Source organism: Solanum tuberosum, unplaced genomic scaffold, assembly GCF_000226075.1.
Source record: "Solanum tuberosum cultivar DM 1-3 516 R44 unplaced genomic scaffold, SolTub_3.0 scf00129, whole genome shotgun sequence".
NCBI lineage: Eukaryota > Viridiplantae > Streptophyta > Magnoliopsida > Solanales > Solanaceae > Solanum > Solanum tuberosum.
Genome location: NW_006239057.1, coordinates 363,261 through 390,303, shown reverse-complemented (window position 1 = coordinate 390,303; position 27,043 = coordinate 363,261). Strand labels below are relative to the sequence as shown.

Below are 27,043 nucleotides of genomic sequence, written 5' to 3'. Positions count from 1 at the left end.
TTGTACTTTAATTGTGCAATATTTTGTTGTAATTATCATAATGATTTGTCATATTTTCTATAGTATTTTATTATAACTTATTCATTGTTGTTATTTTCTTTTTCATATTGTTTTGTGTTGTTTTTTTCTTGAATTGAGGGTTATCAAAAACAACATCTCTGTCTCCAAGATAGGAATAAGGTCCTCCCCACTGAAAACAATATGAGTAACGATGAAATGAGAAGAAGAGGTGCCTCAAAGTACCCCATTTAAAAAGAAGGGTCGAAGATTTTGGGCTTGTAACTTTCATTGTTGACATATGTTAAATATTTTTAAATATGTTATAACAAGCATCAAATATGTAATTAAAGACAATAAAGAATAAAATTAATATTTCCAAATATACTTAATGTTTAAAATAAACTAGATAGAGAAATTGTATGAAAATAAATAAATGGAACATCTAGAATGACATAATCATAATCTTGCAATGAAATATCTTAACAATAAAATATATAGGATGAAGTAGAAGGAGGAGAAAGTGATTGATTTTAAAACAACATTAGGTGGGAAATTTGGTCAATTGACCCTTAAATAAACATCAACAACAAAGTGACTTAATACCCAACTCACTTTGAAAAAAATTGACAAATGGTGTTCTCTTCACTTCATTTTCTCCACACTTTACTTCTAAGAAAGGAACAAACCAACCAAAGAACTCATCTACACTCTTCCTTTGCCTTTTGCTATTATTCTCTTATCACAAGCAAATTTAAAATCTTTAACTTAATGAGTTTTGAACTTCGCGATAACAATTTCAGATACTAATAATTAAGTTAGGTATTTAATATTTTAATACACTTAGTAAATTTCTTAATATATATACACATAATTCAAATTAAAGCTATCGAATTTCACTGAATTCATATGACCTATTACTGTCACCAACCACCATTAGTTATGTACAATGTTTTATGTATGATTTAAATGAGTTAACAATCAAAACATAGTTAAATTATCACTTTTTGCGAGTTTTACATCTCAATCATTGTTATTTTGTTTCTTTTTTTTCTTTCATATGAATTATAACCACCTATATATTAAAAGACACCTAATTAAGTAGATAGTGATAGTTCATATTAAAAAATAGAACAACTGATATTAGACTTAATCAATTTCGAGGTATGTTTTAATACATAAATAAAGAAAATTCAACTAGGAAAAGGGAACATAGAACTCGCAATAAGGTAATAATTCACATGTGTTCTTGATTATTAACTTGAGCTAAAGTTATTAGATTCGGTCCAATCGGTACTTAAGAGCCTACCTCTGCCCTTGACACCAACAGCCATTAACTACCCTACCCCACCCCCTCCCCCACCACCCAATTACCCAAATATTAGAGCCACCCATTTCTTTGTCCTCCATTTCTAGCACAAAGAACAAGAACCTACCTTCACTACACAAAGTTCCCAACTTTCTTTGATCTTTCACCTCAAATCTTGAAATGGATATCAAATTTTTCATGTTTTCATTCATTCTAACCTCACTTTTCCTCATTCTTATCTACATGCCTACCCAATTTTCCCACTCACCCATCACCATTTTCAAGCCAAAAAAAACTTTCATAATCTCAAATACCACAACTAACCCTTACCCTGTAAAATTTGCTTACTTGATCTCTGCTTCTAAAGGAGATGTACCAAAGCTAAAAAGACTTCTTTTTTCACTTTACCATCCTGGTAATTTTTACTTGATTCACTTAGATTTAGATGCACCAGAAAATGAACACCAAGAAATTTCAAGATTTGTGAGTGACAACTCTGTTTTTGGAGAAATTAATAATGTTTGGGTTGTTGGAAAGCCAAATTTAGTGACATATAGAGGACCAACTATGTTAGCTACAACACTACATGCAATGGCTATGCTTTTGAAGATTGCTAAATGGGATTGGTTTATTAATCTAAGTGCCTCTGATTATCCTTTAGTTACTCAAGATGGTATGGTGAGTGACTTTTTTTTTTTGTGATTTTTGACTTAAAGATTGCATTTTTATCAATATATTTATAAAAAAGAACATTTTTTTCATGTGGGGTTTTGAAATTTCAGAGAAAAAAACTGTTTTTTATGATTCTTGATTTGTGTTTGAGAGATAGATTCAAGTGATTAATCTTTTTTTTTTTCACATTTAAAAAAAATTAAAATGGTTAAAAGAATGTTTCTGAAAATGTGGTGAAGAAAAATAGTTAAGTTTTGTTTATTATATATTACAATAAAATCTATGAATTCTTTCAAACAATTTTTTTTTGTCATAATGTATTTTTTAACTTTTTTTGTTTCATGATCTCAGATCTGATCCATGCCTTCTCTGACTTACCAAGGGATCTTAATTTTGTACAACACACTAGCCACATGGGGTGGAAACTGTAAGTCCCTTTTTTTTTCTAAATTTTAAATGACACAAATAACTATCATTTTTTCACGAGTTTCACGCATCAACATCAACTATCGGTTGTTTTATCGTGATAGTGTAGGAAAAGAGAACACTTTATTAGCTTCGAGGTGTGTTTTAATACATAGATGGTGATAGTTCAGGTAGAAGCATGGAACAACTGATAGTTAGGGTGTGAAATGATTCGTTATGAAGTTGTGTTTTTAATCATTAACTTATTTTAAGTTGTTTATTTATGAAATTCCATAGTACATATCAATTAAAAAAAATTCTTAATTTATTTAGGAATAAGAGAGGAAAGCCAATTATTATAGATCCTGGTCTTCATACTCTAAACAAATCAGAGATTTGGTGGGTTATCAAGCAAAGAAGTCTTCCAACTGCTTTCAAGCTTTATACAGGTTATTATTTATCTTTATCTTCTTTTAATTTTTTATTCATTATTTGTGGCTTTAAAAATTCTAAGAGATCTTTATAATATAAAGTACAAAAAGTGAAAGACATTACATGTGAGATGTGAACTCTTGAAGAGAGCAAAAGACCACAAAAAGAGGGACTAAAGTACTTTTAACTTTGATTTAACTACCTATATCACCTAGATGAGGAGCAACTTTTTCTCCTAAGTATCTATTAGGTTGCTTGGATCCTTCAAAAATATTATTGCACCCACACACGTTGAATCTTTAAAAAATGCACACATTTTGGGTCCCTCCAAAAATATTGTTGCATCCACTTGTGTCGAGTCCTCCAAAAATGAATTGTGACACATCACCCAAGATAATCATAAAATAAGTTATGTTGCTCGGACCCTCGAAATTGTTGTAACACAAATTAAACATGTATCAGATCCTCCAAAAATGCATAGTTTTTGAAGGATCCGACACGCACCTCATTAGGGAAAAGCTAATTAACGCAAAAGGGTAAGTAATTGGAGAATGGACTAGTGGTTACTGGTTTGCTTATATAGATTTGGCAAATTCTCCCCTTGACAACTACAGCAGTTTTTAGAGTTGAATTAGGCTCAATGTCTATATCTTGTCATGGTATCAGTGTAAGACTCATCCTAATTATCATTTCGGATGTTGAGCCCCCCTATCAAACTGCTCACGCTCCATATATCCAGCCTTGGGCGGAAGGGGATCAAGAGTTTTACATCGGTTCTTTACGGGATGAGTGATTGTATCAAAAGATAATTAAAAAGTAGTTTGAGCTACATTATCAAGAAAATGCACATGTTAATGCCGTTAACACATGCTTTGCACTTGGTTTAAGGGACATATAGTTCAAGTGAGAATTTCTACATTGATTTGATGGCACCTTGATTCTGCTGTTTTTTGGATTTGTGTGTGTAGAATATAACATAAGACTCAAGATTTGCTTCCAATATGACTTCTTGTTGAAATCTGTTTACAACATGAATGTCTTCGTTGTTTTCAATATGACTTCTTTATGACTGTATTTGCTTTACATACTTGATTTTTGATTTGTTTTACTTGAGCCGAGGGTCTTGTTGAAATTTTTTAACAACTACTAACACAAAATCTATTTACAGGTTCAGCTTGGACAATATTGTCTAGATCCTTTGCTGAATACTGCATAATAGGCTGGGAAAATCTTCCAAGAACTCTACTTCTTTACTACACAAATTTTGTGTCATCTCCAGAGGGTTATTTCCAAACAGTCATATGTAACTCTGAGGAATACAAGAACACCACAGTGAACCATGATCTTCACTACATTGCATGGGACATTCCCCCGAAACAACATCCGAGATCCCTCGGTCCGAAGGATTTCAGGAGAATGGTCTTGAGTAACAGGCCATTCGCTCGGAAGTTCAAGAACAACAACGTTGTCCTTAATAAAATTGATCGCGATCTTCTTAGAAGACAAAATGGACAGTACTTCTCAGCCGGAGGATGGTGCTCCAATGACAATGATCGAGGTTGTTTGAATCTACAGGTTGAGAAATATGGCGTTTTAAAGCCTGGAACAGGTGCGAGAAGGTTGAGAACATTATTGAAGAAATTGGTATCTGCACCACATTTTGCTAAGAGGCAGTGTAGATAAGTTGGAAATGAAAGTACTTTTGTTGGAAATATATAAAATAAATTGTGGAAGAGGATGTAATCATCCTAAGTCAATTCTTGATAATTGTCACAGTTCATTAGTTTGTATGAGAAAAGGAAAGTATTATTTTAGGTGTGTACATCCATCCTACGTTCCCTAGACCCCACTTGTGGGATTATACTGCGTATGTTGTGTTGTGTGTAGGTCTGTAGTCCAGTTTTATTGGTCTTCTTTCTTCACACAGTATGAATCATAATTCATGCTATATGTTTGAAGATTAGAAGTGTTGTATGATCATTGCTGGTATTATTTCTGCGATCTGTTGTTATCTGTTCATTGCATAAGGGGCAAGAATTATGATGAAAGTGACTACATGGCAATAATTGTCTCTCAACACAACATATTGCATGTTGATTCTTGGATTGTAATGTTTGGGTGGGGGGTTTCCAATTTTATGTATCATATATTTCAATTATACTTCCATCAATTAAGCACTAAAGATTTTGAGCAAGGGTATTGGTTTATCATCACAACTCAACTTGTATATCGTTAGAGCTAGAGGGTTTAACTGAACTCAATATTTTTCACATGGGGTAGATATATGTGAAGAATCACAAAATGTACACAACTATTAGAGTCTGAATCCATAATTTCAAAAGTAATGTGAGTTCACTTCTAAGACCTTTAAAAGTCGAAACCATCAAGTTTAACTCCTGGATTTCAGTACATTCAACTCATGCTAGAACTGCAATTATACTTTCACAAACTTGCAGTTTTACTTGTGTATATATAAACATGAACATACAAGTTTGTCTTCATACAACGACATAACGAAAGGGAGAAGTTTCTCATCACATCATTCCATTTCTCTTGTAATTTTAGAGACCACTAAACATTCTGCCTGCAGGAACTCTAACATCGCGATCACTGTTGCTCCAACTAAATCAGTGTTCATGTCCCCCTTGGTTAGTCACTACAAGCTCGGTGAAAAGGGAAGAAAGGGGGATAAAAAGTAAAATGGCAAACACAATGTTACTATGGAAATTATTTGAAACAAAAATGAGCAGTATATTAACACATGTGATGTACCATTGAACAAAATCCTTGATAAGTCATTCAGTATCCTTTAACAAATTGTTAATCATAGTTACCAAAGGAACAGTTCCCTTGGTCATTATCTCTAATCTAGAAGTATTTGAAGCATGAGAGAAAAGGGACAGGCCGAAAAACATAAGTTCAGGAAGTAACAGCCGAGATGACAAGAAACCATGCCAATAACGAGGTTCTAGATCAAAAAAGGCATCGAAAAACCTTCTTGTAGCGGATAAATCAAGCTTCAGAAGAATATCCATACCAAAGCAAAAGAATTCTCTTTGACGTCTCCTTTCTATGGGCCACAAATCTTTCCAAACAGATGCCGATAAATCATTACCTAGATGGTCCTTATCAGAACCAAGGTACTGAATTATTGCATTAGCAACGACAGGAGCTGCAGCTAAGGTCCTTGCTACCATATAACCCGTTGAAGGATGAACCATACCAGCAGTACCACCGATTCCAACTACCCTCTGAGGTATTACTGGAAGGGGGCCTCCCATTGGAATCACACAATGCTCATCTTCTTCAATGCTCTTGACTTTTATACCCAAGTGACTCAAACGAGCCACCATTCGTTCTTGAATATCATCCATACGTAATCCAGGACGAGCTACAAGGGAGGTTTCTTCAAGAAATATTCTGTTCGATGAAAATGGCATGGCATAGAGAAAAGTTGGAACTTTTCTGTTCCTCTCCTTCAGCTCCATATTATTATTAAGATGGGAATCTCGCCAATCCATGAAAAGCATCTTACTTGTATCGAAGGGATGTTCCTCCACTTCCGCCAATATTCCATAAGCTACTTGATACCCAGGATTATATGGCTTATCATACTGAACAAGACATCTAGAGAATCCCGTTGCATCAAGAACCACTGTTGCCTGAATAGTCACACCATCACTGCAAATCAGCATAGATTTAGCTTCCTCATGAATTACTTTTATAACTTTTGCTTGGTGGAATTTAACACCATTTAGTATGCATTTCTGCATCATTTTCGACTTCAGCTGTTTCCTATTAACCCTTCCATAAGGTCTATCAAGATTCTTAGTTCTATCATCATCAACATACACAACAGCACCTGACCAGGTCGCATCAAGGCAATCCAACAAATCCATGGCCTCGAATTCATCCACCCAAACACCATAATTATTAGGCCATATCAATTTAGGGGACGGGTCAATTGAGCAAACCGATAATCCAGCCTCCGAAACCTGCTGTGCAACAGCAAGCCCAGCAGGTCCACCACCAACCACAGCTAGATCTACAACAAGCCCTTTTGAAGGGTCATACATAGGAAGCTCAAAATCAAGATTTTCCTTCTTTATCTCAGGTACAAGCTCCAAAAGAGTACTACTCCTAGCTTTAACACAAACCCCTCTTCTCCAATTCTCACAAAATTTCCTAAAACCAAGCTTCAGAGGCTTTACAGAGCTAAAGGAGCTACCTTTAACTGAAAATCCATGAAAGGGTTGCAGAAACTCAAGCTTATTTGGGGTTTTCAACAATATATCCATATTTTCAAACAAGGGTTCAAAGGTTCTTGAACTTACAAACAGGATTTCAAGAAAGTTCCCTACTTTTCAATTCTAAACATCAAACTAGAACCAATAGTTTATCTAATAATCTGTAAAATGAAAAGGGTCATTAGAAATTTCTCAAGATTTGCCATATAAAAAAGAATTACAATTGACAGAAGCTAATACTGGAAGTAAGTGCTCACCATGAAGACACCTAGGTCACATAAAGAAGTTTCATCCTTTTGTTGTAAAAATTTACAGCAAAATTCTGATGCTGGTAAAGGATATGCTTGTGGTGAACATGAGTATGGCCTTTGAATTGAAAAAAACAATAAAGTTGCTATCTTTTTCAATTATTTTGGTGTGGTGTGTGTGTGTCGGGGGGACCTTTTTTTTATTGAATTTTTGGATATGAATTATATTTGTAAAATAAGGAGTAATATTTTGAAGTATAAGTTAAAATTAAAATTGTATTTGAGTGTGAAAATTGATTGACCTTCCATCATTGGGAAAAAGGGTACATATTGGCATATGTACAATCCCATAAATACAATAAATTTGATCATAAAAAAAAGGTTTTTAAGAGAGTCAATATCTATCTTAATCACAAGGATGATCGAATTGGTTAAACGTGAGAATCATTTTAATCATGAGAGTAATCAAATTGATTAACGCACAGAGTCACCTTAATCATACAAATGGTTGAATTGATTGATTACGAGAATCGAATTTCTACGTGTACTTTTTCGATCGAGCTCGTTTCACGAGGCTTTCCTAGTCAACATTATCCCATCAAGGACTATGGTCCCATTTTTTCCCTAAGCCATAAAAAATCTTGAAGAATTAATACTTCCACCTTTCATCTTCTTCTTCATTTCTCAGTCCACAGTTACCACTAAACCCCCTCTAAACCCCATCAAAACGACACCGTTCAAATGCTCCGTTCCTTCACTTCCAAACGCTCTCTCCAATCCCTTCTCCACCACCACCACCGCCGCTGCCGTCAGAATCCCCAATTCCCAATCTTCAATCCCCGTCTCTTTTCATCTTCTCCGGGACCTCCGTCTTCCGACGCCGAGCTCCGGAAATACATCGGATACACAATTCTCGTCTTAGGTTCTGCTGCCGCCACATATTATTCCTTTCCATTCTCGGAAAACGCGAGAGACAAAAAAGCTCAGCTATTTCGGTATGCTCCGTTGCCGGATGATCTTCATACTGTGTCTAATTGGAGTGGGACCCATGAGGTTCGAACTCGGACTTTTTTGCAACCCGAGTCAATTGAAGAGCTTGAAGGGATAGTGAAAGAAGCGAATGTGAGGAAGCATAAGATCCGGCCGGTTGGGTCGGGTTTGTCGCCGAATGGGATTGGGTTAACACGAGCTGGGATGGTGAATCTGGCGTTAATGGATAAGGTTTTGAGTGTGGATAAGGAGAAGAAAAGGGTTACTGTTCAAGCTGGGATTCGGGTTCAGCAGCTTGTGGATGAGATTAAGGAGTTTGGGATTACTCTTCAGAACTTTGCTTCCATAAGAGAACAGCAGATTGGTGGCATTGTTCAGGTGATTGATTGATTTGTTCCTGGATGTTTTATACAACTTATTATGTTGATTTCTTGTGGATTACTCCTCCGGTTCAATTTGTTTGTCTTAAAGAATGCATCTTTACTCTTCGAATTTCAACTTTTCACCTGAGAAGTTTAAGACCATGGTGCATTCTACATATCTTTAGTTTAGCAACACAAGATTCAAAAGTTTTGTACTTTCCTACCCTCTGTGTCCAAGTCAAAACCGGATGAACAAATTGAAATGGAGGGAATAGTTTATTTAATAGATAAAAGTGAAGTGATTGATAATTAGAGGGCTATCTAAAATACATAGTGTTTCCATTCCAAAATTTCTCCCATATATGTGATATTATCTAATTGGGATTAAGGTTCATGTTGACAGGCTTACATGAGGTGATTAGGTCCAATGATTGGTATAAGTCATTTTAATCTTGCTAGAAATTTTTATGTCAGTAAAGAATGTATAAGCCTTTTTTAAAAATGAAATGGAGCAGAAAATGTTTAAACTTGTATTGTTAGGGAACATGAATGATTGAATATTGTTATGAAATGGGTTCAAATGGAGTGAAATGGACAACGAGAATTCATATAGCCTGATTGAGGTGTGGTTGACTGGTTATTTTTGCCTCTTTTATACTTCTAAACTAATTTTTTTAGTTCTTAGAGAAGACTACATAGTGGGTGCGTCCTTGGTATTCAATTCACTCTTAATTTGAATTATTTCAAGCTGCTACATTTGTCTTAATTCTCATCCCCAATTAAACTAGGATAATTGACGGAGGGAGTGAAAATTTTTGAGGCTGGGGTATATGTTTTATTATGCTTTGCCTTATTTGTGCTAGTGCGGAAGTTTTAGTTATGGCCTATACATGTATAATTATGCCTTCTCTAGGTTTACAATTCAAATCAAGTTCCAAAGACTGTTTGAGGCCTGTTATACTACATTTGCACAGTGGCAACACTTCGGCTAGGAGAAATACTGGATGCTTTTGACTTTACCCAAAAAAAATAAAATACTGGATGCTTTTGAGGGAGAAGTTGTCCCTGTGTATAGATTATAACTTAGCTGTATACTAACTGTTTTGTGGTGGCTAAAAAGTTGTCTCTAGATTTGGTGACATGATGGGTTTTGTGGAAAGTTTATGCGTGTACTCTGTACACTTGTACTTTCTTGATGTACATCTACCTATGTAAATAAAAACCTTACTTTTGCATGATCAATCAAAGAAAAAATGTTCAGGCTGGTTCTGTTTTATTCCATGTTGTGTTTCAAGGACAGCATCTGCTTTTTGCTACTTGTTTGAAGTTTCTACATTATTCCAACTTGCAGTTACTTGATATATTGATTTGTCAGATGGATGTTTTTCTTTTGAGGATTGATTGGGGAAATTCTAAAGCTTTTGTTCCTTTGAATTCAAATTGTTAGGTTGGTGCCCATGGTACTGGTGCCAGGTTGCCTCCAATTGATGAACAAGTCATAAGCATGAAATTGGTTACCCCTGCTAAGGGCACAATAGAAATTTCAAAAGAGAAAGATCCAGAATTCTTTTATCTAGCTCGATGTGGACTTGGGGGACTTGGTGTGGTTGCAGAAGTCACTCTTCAGTGTGTTGAGAGGCAGGAGCTTGTAGAACATACTTTCCTGTCTAACATGAAAGATATCAAGAAAAATCACAAGTAAATATTTGCTTTTTTTAGTGAATTCTTTTCCCTTGTGGGAAGCTCTCATAGTTGTTACATTGGACCTTCTTGGAGGGTTTCTTTTTTAAAGAGCTTGTTACCTGTTAATATTAATGTATCCAAAGCTAGCGACTTGCAAGCATCCCAAAACCCAGCACAAGGGATCTCATGGAAAAGAATTTAGGTTTTGTTGGTATTATTGTGAGAGACATATGCTTGTGTATTTGTGATTAGTGAAACAAGGAGTGCTCATAAAAAAGGAAAAGAAAGTACTTTCTTTGTCCCATTTTATGCGTCACATTTTCCTTTTTAGTCTGTCCCAAAAAGAATGACATCTTTCTATATTTTAAAATATTTGACTTTAAACTTCCCATTTTCTACGTCAATTCGAGCTTGCTCGATCTTAGTTCCACAAATCTCACTGCACTGTCCATGATAAACTCCTATTTGTTCAACTCCTTTCAATAGATTCTTCTCGAACTCCCCATCAAGTGTGAATTTCAATCCATTTTTCTTTAGTTTTTTTTAATTGATACGGATAATAGCTTGACCACCCATCAACTTTTCAAGTTGATAAAGAAGTTAAGGCTAATGACATCAGCCATCACCCATCAACATCCATTTTTCTGTTCTTTTGATTGTCTTGCTGCTCAGTCCACACTTACAACTAGAGCTATAAGCTCTAATTTTTTGCTTTGATGATGAAGTGAATTATATATATATGCACTCAGAAGATGCACAATAATATACATCTCTGTTGCATCCAGTCAGAACTAAACTCCTAACCTTTGAAATTGAGCTTCTCCGGTCCTGGGAGAGTTGCTTCTTTCTTTGACTTGGTTTGCCCACTTCCAAAGGTTTCCAGAAGACCTTATCCCTCCAACCTGGAATGAACCATCCAAGAAATCTTTCGCCCTAAGTAAGGTCTAACTTGCTTTCTCCCGGGATTCTCTTATATAACCAACCAAGCCAGGGAAGGGCTAGCCCAGCTATTCGATTCGAGCTATAGAGAAAGGCCCAATTAGACCAAGGATCAGATAGGCAACTGAGTTTCAGTTTCAAAAGTGGTCAATGAAGTGGGTTGAGAACCATGAGATCTCAGGTTCAAATCCCTACAGAAGCAAAATACTTGGGGATTTCTTCTCATCAGCCTTGAACTTGGTAAACAGAGTTACCTAGAACCGTGTTGGCGGGAGGTAGCAGATACCTTATAAAATTAGTTGAGGTGCGGGAAGGCTGCCACGACACGGCAATTATTCGAAATAATAATAATAATGCTACTCTATCTCAGTTGTGAGATTACACTGGGCATGTTGTTGCTACTCTATCTCATTAGTATCTTCTGTATTTGTGGGCTAGAACATTTGAGAGAGGACGGAAGATAAATAATGAGAAAGAAATAAAATGTTGGAAAAGAGAAGAGATGAAAGAGAGATAAATATAAGTGGTAGGGTAGTTGCTGAAAGTAATGATGAGACTATAGACTGAGAGTTGTAGTCCCTTATAGATGAACAATTTATTTATCTCATATTGTGCATCGACTGGTGCATCTTTGTATTAGACAAAATCCAGTACAAAACAACTTCTAGAAATGTCTTGTAAAAGTAAAACAACATGCTAGTAATTGTCGATAACCCATGTACCCGTTCAAACTACAGTATTGAGAAAATCTAGGTACCTCAGTTAAATCTCGTCTAGTGTTTCCTGGACTTGAATGGGAGCTGACCAGTGGTTGGTCCAATGGAGTTTATCTTGCCTTCTCGGTTTTATCAACTTTAAGTGTACTTTTTAGCCTACCCTGGAATGTAGTTGAAGTTTTTGCACTTTCTAAATGTTAATGCTGATGATTTGTTGCACCTATATAAATATGTTATTATACCAGTTTGTTGTTAATGATGATGCATGCTTCACATGCATAGCATGATGAAGCACTTACATTCACTTAATGTCCTTTGCTTGTGAAATAATGCCACTAACATGTCATTACTTCAGGAAATTCCTATCTGAGAACAAGCATGTCAAATACTTGTACATTCCATATACTGATGCAGTTGTGGTTGTGACATGCAATCCTATGTCTAAGAGGAAAGGTCCACCAAAGAATAAACCTAAATATACTACAGAAGAAGCCTTGCAGCATGTCCGAGATCTCTATTTGGAGTCGTTGACTAAGTACAGGTATGGTGGCATTGAACTAGCCTGTAAAACCATATTTCTGAACATCTTTTTCCTGGCATTTCTGCATAATGTTCTGTTGTTGGACGAACTTTCTCATGTAGTAACAGCTATTTCGTATATTGAGAAGCCCCTTTATGCGGTTGACCTTTTCCTGAAAGGGGATTAGTGAAATAATATACTTTGATGGACTAATTTAAGACAATTGTAAAGATTAAGACACTTGCAGTAATGATATGTTATGAAAAATATTCATAAATTTGCAAGAATTTGAATTTATTTAGCTATTCCTTTTTTGCCTCACTTGTAAGGTTGTGCTTAACGGACTAACATTTTTTGAGAATTGTGATCTTCTATCATACTTATTCATCATTAACAGATGAATACAAGTAACAGAGGAAAACAATTCTAAATAAGTTTTAAAATTTGTTTGATAAGCAAAAGATTACAAATAATTCAGTATGACTTGTATAATTGACAATGTAAATAAGCATTTTAAACTAAACGTGTAGTCTAATTTTTCCACATAAAAAGAGATGTTGGCTATAAACTATCAGGGAAATGCTGAAGATTCTATGTTTCAATTTTTCGAATAATGTTTAATTACTTGTTAAATAAATTTCTTACCACTTTTTACAGAGGTCAAGTTACTGATTCTGGTTCTCCAGATGAACCTGAAATAGTTGAACTATCATTCACTGAACTGAGAGATAAACTACTTGCGATGGATCCTCTCAACAAGGAGCATGTAATTAAAGTCAACAAAGCTGAGGCAGAATACTGGAGGAAATCAGAAGGGTATCGAGTTGGCTGGAGTGATGAAATTTTAGGGTTCGACTGTGGTGGCCACCAGTGGGTATCAGAGACATGTTTCCCTGCAGGAACACTGTCAAAGCCTAGCATGAAAGACCTGGAGTACATAGAGGAGTTGATGCAGCTCATTGAGAAAGAAAGTGTACCTGCCCCTGCACCTATAGAGCAGAGATGGACTGCTAGCAGTAAAAGTCGAATGAGTCCAGCTTATAGCTTAGCGGATGATGATATATTCTCATGGGTAATCTTTTTTAGCAAGTGAATCTATGATTTGCTTTTATGAAAAATGTCCTTCATTTGGAGCCGAATTATTCACCGTAAATGTTGTTGCACAAATTCAAGTAACTACTAAATCATGAATGAAATATAAAATCATGATGGATCTTTATCTTTAATTAAATTAAAAACATGACCGATCTTGTGTTAAGAGTTGGATATTCTCACCAGTGTATTCTTTTAATTTGCTTTTGATTGGGATGTCATGTACTCTTTCATTGGGGTTGAGGTCTTGTTTTTTAAGGTAGACAAAAGGAGCTCAGCACATAATGCAGGCAAATATTTGTTCATACTGAGCTGTTAACTAATTTAAGTCCATGGTCCAACTGCATCTTCTTCAGAAAGTATAAAAGTAGAGATTTTGAGTCCATGGGTTGTGATAGTTAGATGAGCTAATCAATGGTCTGACAATATCAGGTGGAGAATAGATCTTAAACAAGTGTGGATGGGTTTCATTAAGTTTATCTAGACACAATTTAATTTGTTTACTTTATATTTAGTTTTGGTTAAATACTAGATAACCTTCTATTCAGAAAGTGAAGTCCTCTTTCTGTTTTCACCCAAATCTGTGATTATTTTTTAGACCTGATAATTTTGATGCATAGCTTTAAATCCCTTCCAATATGTTGCTAGGTTGGAATTATCATGTATCTTCCAACCATGGATACTCGGCAGAGAAGGCAAATCACGGAGGAGTTCTTCCACTACAGGCATATGACGCAAGCACAGTTGTGGGGTCATTATTCTGCTTTTGAACATTGGGCAAAGATTGAGGTATGAGTTATTTCTCACTATCTGTTTATGCCAGTTATATAGGGGGATACAGATACTGCTAACCATACAGTTCCTCTTTTTCGTTTTGTTATTTTATTTTACTTTATCATGGGGGAAAGTATCCCCAAGGGAAGAGATTTCAATGGGAAATGTCTCCATCCTGCTACAAAGTCTATTGAAATATGTGGTGAAAAGAATATCTAAAAGATAAGTTATCAGAATATTGGTTCTTCATTTTTGTTGAGGAAACTCTCTGCAAGATAGCAGAGATCAGATTTCTCCTACTTCTTCCACTACTTTGCAGCTATAGCTCCTTTAATTGCTATTTTGCAATTCTAAAGAACTAGGAAATTGACGGGAAGATCGAACTATCCTCTTGCACCTGTTCAATGCACTTGGCCTTTACTCTTTAGTTTCTTTAACTTTTTTATAATCTAGAGCTGATTCAATTCATCAAACTGCTCGTTAGAAGAGGTGTCTTCGAGAAGCAAGCTTCTAAAATTGTAGTGCCTATTATCTAGCATAAGCTCATCCTAGGTGATCGTTACTTCATTGTCATTCTAAATTGCCAAAGTCTAGAAACATTCTGGCCTTTGGAGCCTTTTTAAATTTACTTTCTGGATTTTGACACTATCTAGCAACTGATATGCTACCAAACATAGTTAGTTCTTTGTTCTGGTAACAATGTAGATAGTGGGGCAAATAGGAAGACACTCAATTGGTGTTTACACCTGTTCTCTTAAATCATTTTCCCAAAGCACAGCAGTGAGCTTCTTTATAGTTAATTATTTCCGAGCGCAATGCATCTTCCAACATGAGGTCTACATGTCATGAAAAATATCGGTCATATAACTTTGTTCATAGACACTCACTTTTAAAATATAAAAAAGTACTAGAAAGCCGAATCTCTAAGTAAAGTTGACAATTGGGTACTCAACATGGAGGGTTATGTTACTTCCAGGTTCCCAAGGACAAGGAAGAGCTCGCAGCTCTGCAGGCAAGGCTAAAGAAGAAATTCCCTGTGGATTCATACAATCAAGCGCGAAAGGAGCTGGACCCAAACCGCATCCTATCTAATAACATGCTTGAGAAGCTCTTCCCTTCCCTCTGAGGCTGTGTAATCTTGGTTGGTTTACGTCAACTCCTTATCAATTTATTTTTACGATAGTGATCATCTTCATGCCTGTTTCAAAGCAGATATTTTGCAAGGAAATTTTTGTCTTGTATATTGTTGTTCAGAATGTTAAGTTGAAGGAATTGTTATAAACTTATAATAATGCTTACCATGCACTGTATATGCTTGAGGCCAGTGTTTAAATACTGATAAAAGAATCGTTACGCGATAAACCTTGTTATACATTTATCCTTTTCACTACTGTATTTCCTTTTCATACTTGAGTTGAGGGTCTATCAGAAACAATCCCTCTACCTTCGAATCTAATATTTATGTCAAATAGGATGGGCCTGGATTAACAATTCACAGAAAATAACATAAGTATATGCTTTAGGTGAGAACGTATATCTATGTTTTTTTTTTCACTTTTGCTGCTTCTTGGTACAAGTGAGTAATAATTTGAAGTTCTCTATTTCTCACCTACTCATTATTGACAATTCACTTGAGAGTTGTTTTGCTTTCTGAAGAAATTGAAACTTGTGTGTGTAAGAAAGCTGGTAATATGAATGACAATGCAACAGATTCTTTTTATTTTATTAAAATACTGAAAAAGAAAATGGCTGGATCATTAGTTCTATGGAAATAATTCCTATAAACACTTGACAGAGCTACCAGCTCTTAGGATTGGATTATTCATGAAAAGTTTAACACGTTTTGACTGACAAAATTCAAGAAGCTGATAAAAGCTGTTTTAATCATTTCATCACAATGTAAATACTTTATATAGTTTATAATTTATTCGATAGGCTTCGTTACAAAGATAATAAACGCACTAGGCAAGCCCTATTCATGATAATTTATAACATCTTGTTACTATCACTTGGAATAAAGAAAATTCAGTGTATATATTCTTACATAAGCAGTCATTTTTTCGCAGCTGGTTTGAAGGATGATCATTCACATGGATGATCTGGGATTCATGACCCTCTCAATGTTTTTTGAGTCGAGCCTATCATATAAGACTTGCCTAGTACGGTTTACATTTTCTATGTGGTTTGCAGGCTATTACACAATGAATTTACTCGGTGCACACAAAGTGCTCACCACAGAATATTCACCCAAAGAGTAGAGGCTATGACATAGATTGTAGTAATTGCGGATATTTTGGGATTATTTTTATCTTTTAAAAGAGAACCAATTAATAATAGAGAAACTTTAATTTTCATTGTCCGGTCATTTCAGACATGTCCGTCCACTAGTTATGTCATGATTTATTAGGACAGATCCTAAAAGAGAAAGTAAAGGAAAAACCACAAACGAAAATTCAAAAATAATAATAAAAAATACTCACTTTCTTATTAATCTATTTAAAAAATACAAATAACTAACTTTACACACTTCATTTTAGTCTTTTTATTTTATTTATAATAAATAAGTGTTTATATAGTCACATAATTGTTATGAATAGATAAAAACATATGTTTCAAGAAAATTCATTTCTTTCTTAAATTGCATGTTAATTTAAACACGTAACTACAAGTATATAAATCATATCTAAAATAATCTTTTTTTACTAAACGTCGACCCCACAATTTGTTTTCTATAAAAAGAAATGACTCCAATTTGCAGGCTAAGCTTTCACTTTTTTTTATCTTCTATTCTATTCTTTAACTTTAGACAAAAAGAGTAGAGATGTTGATGGCACTAGCAGCAGTAGAAGAACAAGAAGTAATTTTTTTTAAAAAAAAAAAATGGGTTCCAACCATTTCAATTTTGGCTTCAATAAAAATATAATCACGTTTGTCTTAGCTACTATTTAGACAGTTGGAGAATCTTATATATTAATTACAGAAATCTTGTGAAAGTATGATTTTTCTTAAACTTTATACAGTCAAACATCGCTAAATAAATAGAGACAACACGAGTACGTACTAATTTGAGTAAACTTAGCCAGTTTAATGATTAATCTAAAAGAACACGTTATATAAACATATATAGAGTCCAAGAATCCACCTGTATCTACATTTGATGCTCGAAGCATTTCACGTTCATGCAAGGTTTGGAAAAGGAGGTATCATGTAGGCAGTTTGTGAGTGATTTCACGTCTAATATTCGTAATCTATAGATTACACGAAAATAACTTTAATGTTACTTAAAAATTGATCCTTTCGATAATAAAACCTATGTAATTATCCTAATTAGCTAGGTTTCATCTCAAAAGCTTTCGTTTTCATTTTCCATTTAATTATTCAATCTAATCCGAGCCATTAGTGAGATACCACTCTAAAAGTGTCAGAATTCCAACTTATTTTTTTGTGTGCCTACTAAAGGGGAGCAAAAGACAAAAAAGAGATCAAAGATATATATATTTATTGATAAGTGAAGAACTTTAATAATATAATTAGAAAAATATAATATATAGTCACACTCACTTTTTTTGCATTCATGCAAGACAACGAACCACATTTTCTAAAGCTAAATCATATCCTTCACATAAAATACTACAATTTATTTTTTTTCTAAAAAGAAGATACCGTTATATAGCCTATCAAATTTCATATACATAAGCAAAAAAAAATTAAAAATTGATAAAAGTTTAAGAGACAGCTCATTTCCCTCATTATAATTATAGTAATAAAAAGAGCTAAAAATGGTAAGAAACATAAGTAATCCCACCATCACAAGAAACTAAAAACATCCCACTCTAAAAAAATATATAATTAATGTGTGATTAAAATTAAGGGTACGTAGTACTCAATAAATATATATATTATATATATTTGGGAAAATTATTGGTTTCCAATTGTCCATGACCTCAAAAATGATATCTACGTATAAGCATCCTTAAAGTGTCAAGTAGTATAATAAAACGAGATTCAAGAAGTATACGATATATGTATACCTTATCACTATATTTCTGAAATAGAGAGGATATTTCCGAAAGACATTCAACTTTAAATTACTTGCTGCAATAGATAAATGTAATCCAAACAATATAAACATTTCATATATTAACTATGTATATAACTTAAAACTCGAAAACATATCATATAATTATGATATCATAAAAAGAAAAAAATAGAAGAAGGTAGCTAGCGGAGTTGACAGGCCAGAGATTGAAAAGATTGACCTGTGTCCCTTCTCTCCATCAAAAAAAAACTTAGAATATCTCAATTTTCTTGTCCCATCATATAGATTGAATAAATTCCAAATCCACCGTTAAATGTACATTGCATTATCATCCTGAAATGCCCTAGAAACAACACATGAAAACAATACAATACATACACAAATAAAAAAATAATATTTTCTCTATTAATGTGATATCAAAGCTTGTAGAGGTTCTGGATTCAAGTCTTATCACTCTATTATGAAAAAGAATTTCCACGTATTGACTCATTAACGAAAAACCAAGCAACATGTGAGGACAACATAACTTAAACTTTCAGATAAGATACTAGCCACAAACGTCAACAAATACGAGTATATATACACTAGAAAGAAAAAAGAGTAATATTAATAAATTTCTTGATAATCAACCTTTTTGTTTTTATGTTTCCCAAATCCATATAGACAACTTATCTCTTTCTAAAGAAGAAGAGATCATCAAAAAGGGGTAGAGGCAAAAAAGAAAAGAAAAAAACAAGCTAAGTATTTTTTTTTTGTTTTGAAACAAAAAAATGTCTGATTAATTTAATAAATTAAACAAACTAATACTCATGAGAATGATGATGATGGTACATTGTTGATGGATTCTGATTATTGTGGCTTCTGCTGCAATCATGATCACCTTCATTATTATTCATTTTGCATGCCATTTGATGATGAGTCGTTGCTACATTTGCACCAAGATTCAAATACACCATTCTTGAATCCAAATTCAAGTTGTTGTTTCCACTGCTCGTACTCGAACTATGATCTTCGCGAACATGTGTATACATGTTCTCCGAAGATTGATTATTATTCGCTTCACCCTCCTCTCGCGAAATTACCATAGCCGCGGATTGAACTAACTCAAGACATAGACGTAGTTTATTTGGTTCGATATGAGTTAGACCCGGGATCGCACCTTTGAATAAAAAATCGGACGTTAGGGTTCGTAGAATATCGAGTGGAGTGATCCCATCCACCGTTTGGATATTCGGGTCAGCATGATGATCTAGAAGAACCGCAACCATATCTGGTGACACCATTTCGGCCGCTAAGTGTAACGGGCTTTTACAGCTCGGCCCGGCCTGATAATTAACCTCGGCCGCGCCGAGCTCTAGTAAAGCCTTTACAACTTCGCGGCTACAATTTTCAACCGCGTAATGTAAGGCGAGTGACTCGTCAAGATTTAACCCTTCTCCCATTACCATAAGTTTGACTAGTTCAACGTCCGACGAATCGAGCGCTCGTCTCATTCGTCGGATCTTCTGGTCCTCGAGCTCAATGTTCGAGGACATTTGGTGATGATGGTGATGATGATGAGGGATTAAAGATCTTCGCGATATAGAGGATTTGAGACGGAGATCTTCGATTTTAGCAACAACATCAATAGGGAGGTGTTTGGTTAGGATTTCAGGTGGGAGGCCTGATTTTGCAATCAAATGAGAACAAGTAGTCCAAAGTTGATGCATGTCTTGTTTTCTTGAAGCTATTAAAACTTTCATCACATCCTCAATTGAAGCTTTCTCCACCATGCTTATCAAATGCTTCTACAAATAATGTCAATAACAAGTTACGTTACGTTACGCGTCAGTCTCAAACAAGTTAAGATCATTATACGAATTTCCACTTCTTCTTTTAATCTCGATTCATATCAAAGTCAAAAAAATTAAGAATTTGAATGTGTGAATTTCTTTTGTGGTTAGGTAGGGTAGGTATTTGATTCAACATTTATATATAATATAGTTATTAATTCCAAACTTTTGTTGTTGTATTGGAACCAAAAGAGGAAAGTAAACACAACTATTTGGGAAAAGATTTGATATCACCATTGTGGAAAGACAAGACCAATGAAATCAAGAACCAAATTTAGAAACCTTTGAGTTAGTACCTAGCTAGCACAAACACATACAATAGTACAAATCCAAACAAGTGTAAAAATCTTACATGAAATCAAGAAAAAAAAAACTCTTATTAGACAAGACATCTATGATCAAGATTCCACTATACATAAAAATATAGTACTCCAATTAAGATGAAAAAGGAAAAAAAAAATGGATCCAATTATTTTGTTAAACAAACCTAGAAAAAAAAAGTGAAACAAGTACTATTACTAGTACTAAATTTCTCTTAGATCAAATTTGCAAACTTCAATGAAAAAATACCAATTTTTTTTTTGTAACATAAGATCCTTGATCCACTTAATTAAAAACCAAACAATAACATAAATTGCTAGTAAAAGATAAAAAAAATAAATTAAACCTGAGTAAGCAAAGCAAGTTGTTCAACTCCAAAAGATCTAGCGGCTGTAAGTGTATCAAGTGCAAGATCAACGGCTGCAGTGCAATGTGTATGCCAACAGCTTCTTTCACCACAATTAGGCCTTGGTTCATGTTTTTGTGGCACAATTGAAACTTGTCCACTATACAAAAATTGTAACATCAACAAAAACACTTCATACCCTACAGTGTTCACAGGTATTACCTGTGAACAACTTGTTGTGCCCCTCGGCGACGACGCTAGTCCAGCGCCAGCGCCGAACGGGCCCAACCGCGGGCCGGAGACAGAAGATGACTCCGGCCCGCAGAAGAATTTGCGAAAGAAGAGACTTCTAGCAGCTAAGATACATCTATGAGCATGTACTAAACGACCTTCAACACTAAAAGTAACATCACTAAAAGCTTGACCATTGATGAGGAGATTTAGATAATCTAAAGAGAGAGTTCTTAAGGAATCTTCAGGAGTCATATTGAGAGGGGAAAAAAAGATAGTTTGAAGGTGTAATAGGAGAAAGGTTAGTGGCTTTAAGTTACTTCATTTGATGGATTTATTTGTATTGTTTTTTTTTTCTTCTTTCTTTCTAGCTAAGTAGGAGTAGTACTGATCAACAGTACATGTTATTTGTTCTGAGATTCTCTACCTATGGTGTTTCTTCTGTTGTGTTGTGTAATTAGATATTTTAGTGAGAGTGGGGGTGGGTGGGGTGGGGGGTGCAATATGGTTGGCTATTCTTGGGCCATTGGGGTATTTATATTTATATATAAATATAAATATAAATAAAAAAGAAAGGAAATGAAGAGATAATACTAACATAGCTCGTTTGGTAGGAGAGATAAGGGATAATTAATTAATCACAGAGTTAATCTCAAGATGACATATTTCATGTTTGTTTGTGATAAAATCGAGAGATAATTTATCTCAGGATTGTATTGTAGTGTTATGTTTATCCAGCATTAGAAGTGGAATAACAATCGTGGGATAATTAATTTTTAATGACATGTTCTCTAACCAAATAAGGTATATAGGGTTTTAAGTTATATGCATTGATGGTCATGGATAATTCCTACTTTTTCCCTAATATTTTATTCTGGAAAATTGTTTGGACATAATATTGTTTACTTATAATTTTTCAAGATTTTTGAAAAATTCTAAAAAATTGTTCACTTCAGATTACTCACAAATTTTAAAAAAATAGTTCTAATTTGTATTTATATCCAAAAACAAAGCTCTATTTTCCAAATACCATTTTCAACTTTTTTCAAATTTCACAATTTTTATCTCCAAACGCTCAATCACATAATTACAAGTATAAACAAAAACAATTCTTGTACAAGAATTCGTATATTTATACAACATTTGATATGAAATACAAAACCTTTGTGTTACCAATTAATTCTCATGTAGTGTAACTCATCAATCATACAACCCCCTAATATATAAGTTATTTTATTTTATTCTATATATCGACAGTGTAAAATACTCAAATTATCAATTATCGTTTTTTAATAGGCGTATAAAGTTCAAAGTGAACGACGAGATTAGAGTATATGAAACTTACATTCATTGTATGGTTAGCTGGATTTTCAGGTATGGTCAGTGTCATTCATGATTTATTAGCTGCCTAATAAAGCATGTTGAAATTTCTTGGAGATAGTGTGCAAGTAAAAGATTAGAGAAACAGAAAAAGTACTACTTCCTCTGTCCCTTATTATTTGTATAATTTTTTTTAGTTGTTCCTGATTATTTGTTCATTTTGACAAATCAAGAAAGGATAATTTTTTATCTATTATACCATCAATTAATTACTTTGAAAAAGGTAAAAAAAAATTAAAATCTTAAATTTTTAATTCATTCATTTCATAATTAATAGGGGTAAAATGGGACAGAGAATATTACTTGAAGTTAGGTACATACATGTTTCACTATTCCCCTCTAAGTTAATGGCCATTGGAAAGTGTAGTGTAATTAGAGGTTGTATTGGGTATATGAAACTATTATTGGCTTGGCATATATTAGAGTATTTTTTGAATAAATTAATGTTTACCAAATTATAGAGGAGAATAATAACTTTCAAATATCTAATTTGAAAGTTGTTTTCTAAATTTGAAAGAGAGTGTTTGGGTTCTCCGAATAACTAAAACATGTAGTATGTCTTAATTTAAATGAGGTTGGCGTTTTATCTTTGAAGTGTGATTTTCTGACAATCAATAATAATTTCATAATTAAAGATTTTTTGGATCGTAAAGTACAAGATTTTTAACCCAATGACATGTCAATGGTCAAACAACATTAAAACTACAACAAAACAACTTTAAGCGGCAATAAATCTGCAAATTAACAAGAATGCTGAAATGGAATTATCATTAGTAATTACTTCTAATATACACCTAGCGACTATTAAACTATTATCGTAATTAATTACTGATAAAGATTATTTTTGAGGTAAGGTAAGCGGCATAAAACACCAATGTTGCAAATTAGAGGCTTTATTCTTATCAAGATTAAGATTAATACCTAACGACACTAGGCTTACACTCCACATCCGAAAACTTCTAGTTGTCTGTGGCCTAGTACTTGAGCCACTAAAGCCAAGCCTTTTAAGACTTCAAATCCTTTTCATTCGTTATCTGATATCTATATTGAATTATTTGCTTAATTCGATTTTGAGACACACAAAATCTATTAAAGAGGAATGAATGTGTTCTCTAGCAGAAATACTTTCATTCTAAAACTCAAATTCAAGACCTTTAGTTAAGGAGGGATAAACACCCAATTTTTATTCGTAAAAGATTTATAGATCAATTTTCTTCTTTAAAAAATTGAATAGAAAAAATAAGGTCTCATGTTAAAGTTGGCTTGAAAATGCAAGGGGCATTAGCGGTCTTTTTTGCCTCGCCTACTACTAGGAAGAGCTTTAGGCCACCGATTTTTTTAAGCCGCATCTGATTCACTTGGCCCTTATCATGTCACAAAATCATTGGCTATTTGTCATTCGAAAAGAATATGTGTGTTGGATATTTTCCATTAGTTTCTTACCATAAATGAGTTTTTTTTTTAAAGGAAAATATAAGGTCTTCATATTTGACTAGTCTTTTTGTGTAGGAAAATATTTAAAATTTTATAAATAGAGATTTGTTCCTCTTAGAAGCATTCACAATGTAGTTCTAAGGGCTAGAGAGTTTTGTGTAGGAGGAAAAACGGTTACACACAAGTGTTACGTTAACACTTGTACATGTGAACCTCTTTGTATTCCGAGTGAATTATTTCCGGTTGTTCCTCTCTATATTTAGTACTCTTATATTTATGTAGTGGGTTACTCATCTCCACTTGTGGATGTAGATCGATCGATTGACAAAACCACGTTAAATCTTTGTATCTTTTGGTATATATTTCTCGTTTATCTTCTTGCTCATGATCTATCGAGATTTTCTTTGCTAGCTTTTGCATGACACCAAATTATTTTGATCATAATAATATGTGCCTTGACAAGCGGATGTACGTTAAATTCATCTTATTCAGTATTTGAAACCTAAATTCAATATTAAAAATCTTAAAAGTTAAATTCACAAAATTTAAATTTTAAATTCTATCTTTTTATATACATTAATGACTTAATTTAAATTAAATTGAATTAATCAGGATTTCAATACGAGTATCAGTGATATGAGAAGTAGGGAGAGAGATAGAGTGTTAGGGGCAAAATGAGGTGGGCAGAGATATAGGGAAGTGTGTCGGCCGGTTAAATGGGATTCATAATAAACGGCTTATAACTTAGAGTTTATTTAGGGTTTTTTTTTTTGACTGACCTCTCTGTCTTGCAGCTTAACGTGCGTGACCTCCTTTACCCTGACATGTGACTACTACTCTTCAATAAATACACTAAAAAGCTGTTACTAATTGTTAACTTGTATACTGTTTATATCATCACCATCAATTTATTGTCCAATCTTAAATATATCGTTTGTTTTTGTTAAGATTAAGATGTTTGAATTTAAGTATATATTCAAATAAGTAAGATGTTGTTTATAGATCTGATTAGTGAATGATTAAGATTCTTTTGTTTATAGACATTGAAATAAATAAAATGGAATCGTTATTTGATGAAAACAAAAAGGAAATGTTGTGTTAGTTAGACGTGATAGAGATGGTTTGTAATAGTGATGGTGGTTGGTGTTAATTGGATAGTAATGATGGTGGTGATAGTTGTAATAGTGAAGGTCTAGTTGGTGTTGTGGCGGTTGGTAGTAATTTAGAAGTTGATTGATGTTAGTAGTTGACGGTGTTGATGGTGGTGGTTGAAAAATGTGATGGTTGACGATGTGTTGGTGGTGGTGATCGAAGAATATGTGGTGGTTGACGAAGTGTTGATGGAAATTGATGATAAATCGTAATTGTGATGCTGGAGGCAGTTAGTAGTATGGATTAACTGCAATGATGATAGTGATTGATACGGGTGGTGGAGTTGACATCGATAATGAATATATAATTATAATGGTTGAGGTGGAGATCATGATAAGGTGTGGTAACAATTAACAATATGCATGGTTGACATCAATGATGGTTATCAATAATAACTATGATGACGGGAGAAGTTGATGGTAATAACTAACATTTGACGACGATAATACTTTCGATATTAATCACTATTCACTTTGATTATGAGACATCTTAAAATACCACACCAACCTATCAAGATTAAATTTGAATCATCACATAAATATTAATTATATTTAATATTGTAACATGCAATAAATTTGAAAATTGAAATCATGTGGAAGAGGGGTTAGGTTGATCAATTTTAAAGAAAATAGAAAGAAATTAAGGTGCAGTGATTGACAACACATCATTGACTGTCTTATGATTTGAAATCCTTCGATTTGACGTTTGACTTGTCTTTTCATAATACACAACAAAATTACTTCTACTTGTATTAACATCACGTATATTTGTAATTTGTATGTACAAAATTAATGTGCATGAAGTTTCTTACCCTTATCACGTGAAAGTTCATCGAAAATAAATTTTTTACGTGTATAATATATAAATATAGTTGCATATATAATATCTTCTTCAGACTCGACTCGTCGAATAATAAGTTGTTATTGTTGTAAGAAGTTCCTTTCTCTATCCATTTGATTTATGGTCTCATATTACATACTTTTTCCCCCGGAATTTAGGCTTTCATTTACTTTTTCCTTTATCTCTTGTTTCTCTCTTTCCAAAAAGATACTCAGAGGTGAAATGGGTAAAAGATAACTAATTCAAAGTGAAATATATATATATATATATATATATATATATATCGATTGTAATCAGTCATTATGATTGAGCATCAAGAGAATTACTTGTGGCGATATTCTGAAAATTCTGTGATTTAAAAAATGTATCGTGAAATATACATATGTATCATGTATAGTAAAAAGTAGTCCCTCAATAACAAAATAAGTGAATTATCGAGGTAATGAACATCTATTAAGAAGAAAACAATATTAAGACATAATAACATATTGTAGATATCCTCTCGGACTATATTCAGTATAGGCTTACAATAGTTAGTCCACTTTTAAGTTCTAATTATTCATAATATATATATATACTAGACGAATAATGACTGTGCACGCACGGGTTCAATATTTATCTAAATATATATTTGTGTGTATTTACCTATATATATATTTGTGTAAAAAATGAAAATCATTTTTAAAATGTCAATTTGTAAGAATCTGAATAACTAAAGCATTTTGAGTAAATATATATTTACGGGCTATTATTTATACATCACATAAATTAACACCAATCGAATATTAACAAGGTACACTATTGTGTGGGAATGGGAAATGACTCTAAGAATGAGGTAGCCAAATTTTTAACTCAAGCTAGCTACAGCACTGACATTGTTGGCTGGTATTTTGTATATAATTAACACACAAATTAAAAAAATGTCCTTGCCTTTCATCCCCTCAACTCTCTCTTCAAATCAGAGGAGCATGTAAATCAAGCAATACTTTCCATGATCATGAACTTCTAGTTGTTATAATATTTAAGGACTACTAAAACATATATATAGTGTCTCTTAATTTATATGACTTACTTTTTTTTAA

At 33.6% G+C, this 27,043-nt stretch overlaps 4 protein-coding genes across 6 annotated transcripts; 2 read left to right on the top strand and 2 right to left on the bottom strand.

The window, feature by feature from the left end:
- Positions 1 to 1,382: 1,382 nt before the first annotated feature.
- On the top strand, positions 1,383 to 4,789 carry LOC102598181 (beta-glucuronosyltransferase GlcAT14A). The gene is made up of 4 exons (XM_006351205.2): positions 1,383 to 1,979; positions 2,330 to 2,405; positions 2,717 to 2,832; positions 3,984 to 4,789. The coding sequence occupies exons 1-4, from the start codon at positions 1,487 to 1,489 to the stop codon at positions 4,496 to 4,498; spliced, it is 1,200 nt and encodes a 399-aa protein (XP_006351267.1). The 5' UTR covers positions 1,383 to 1,486; the 3' UTR covers positions 4,499 to 4,789.
- Positions 4,790 to 5,137: 348 nt separating this feature from the next.
- LOC102597428 (lycopene beta cyclase, chloroplastic) lies at positions 5,138 to 7,482 on the bottom strand. 2 transcript variants are annotated; one of them, XM_006351202.2, is made up of 2 exons: positions 7,149 to 7,482; positions 5,138 to 7,118 (listed from the first exon to the last, which is right to left on the bottom strand). In XM_006351202.2, the coding sequence occupies exon 2, from the start codon at positions 7,111 to 7,113 to the stop codon at positions 5,611 to 5,613; it is 1,503 nt and encodes a 500-aa protein (XP_006351264.1). In that variant the 5' UTR covers positions 7,114 to 7,118; positions 7,149 to 7,482; the 3' UTR covers positions 5,138 to 5,610. The 2 variants fall into 2 exon arrangements, with proteins under 2 accessions (XP_006351264.1, XP_006351266.1); XM_006351204.2 differs by having other exon boundaries at positions 5,138 to 7,223; positions 7,320 to 7,482.
- Positions 7,483 to 7,509: 27 nt separating this feature from the next.
- Positions 7,510 to 15,758, top strand: GLDH (L-galactono-1,4-lactone dehydrogenase protein). Of its 2 annotated transcripts, NM_001288391.1 has the most exon segments (7): positions 8,025 to 8,678; positions 10,110 to 10,360; positions 12,356 to 12,541; positions 13,178 to 13,592; positions 14,261 to 14,401; positions 15,363 to 15,506; positions 15,508 to 15,553. In NM_001288391.1, coding segments are annotated over 7 exon segments (1,779 nt in total). In that variant the 5' UTR covers positions 8,025 to 8,051; the 3' UTR covers positions 15,523 to 15,553.
- A 3,247-nt stretch (positions 15,759 to 19,005) lies between these two features.
- Positions 19,006 to 21,602, bottom strand: LOC102596778 (regulatory protein NPR5-like). The gene is made up of 2 exons (XM_006351200.2): positions 20,925 to 21,602; positions 19,006 to 20,212 (listed from the first exon to the last, which is right to left on the bottom strand). Exons 1-2 carry the CDS (start codon positions 21,408 to 21,410, stop codon positions 19,226 to 19,228), a joined length of 1,473 nt encoding a protein of 490 aa, XP_006351262.1. The 5' UTR covers positions 21,411 to 21,602; the 3' UTR covers positions 19,006 to 19,225.
- Positions 21,603 to 27,043: the final 5,441 nt, after the last annotated feature.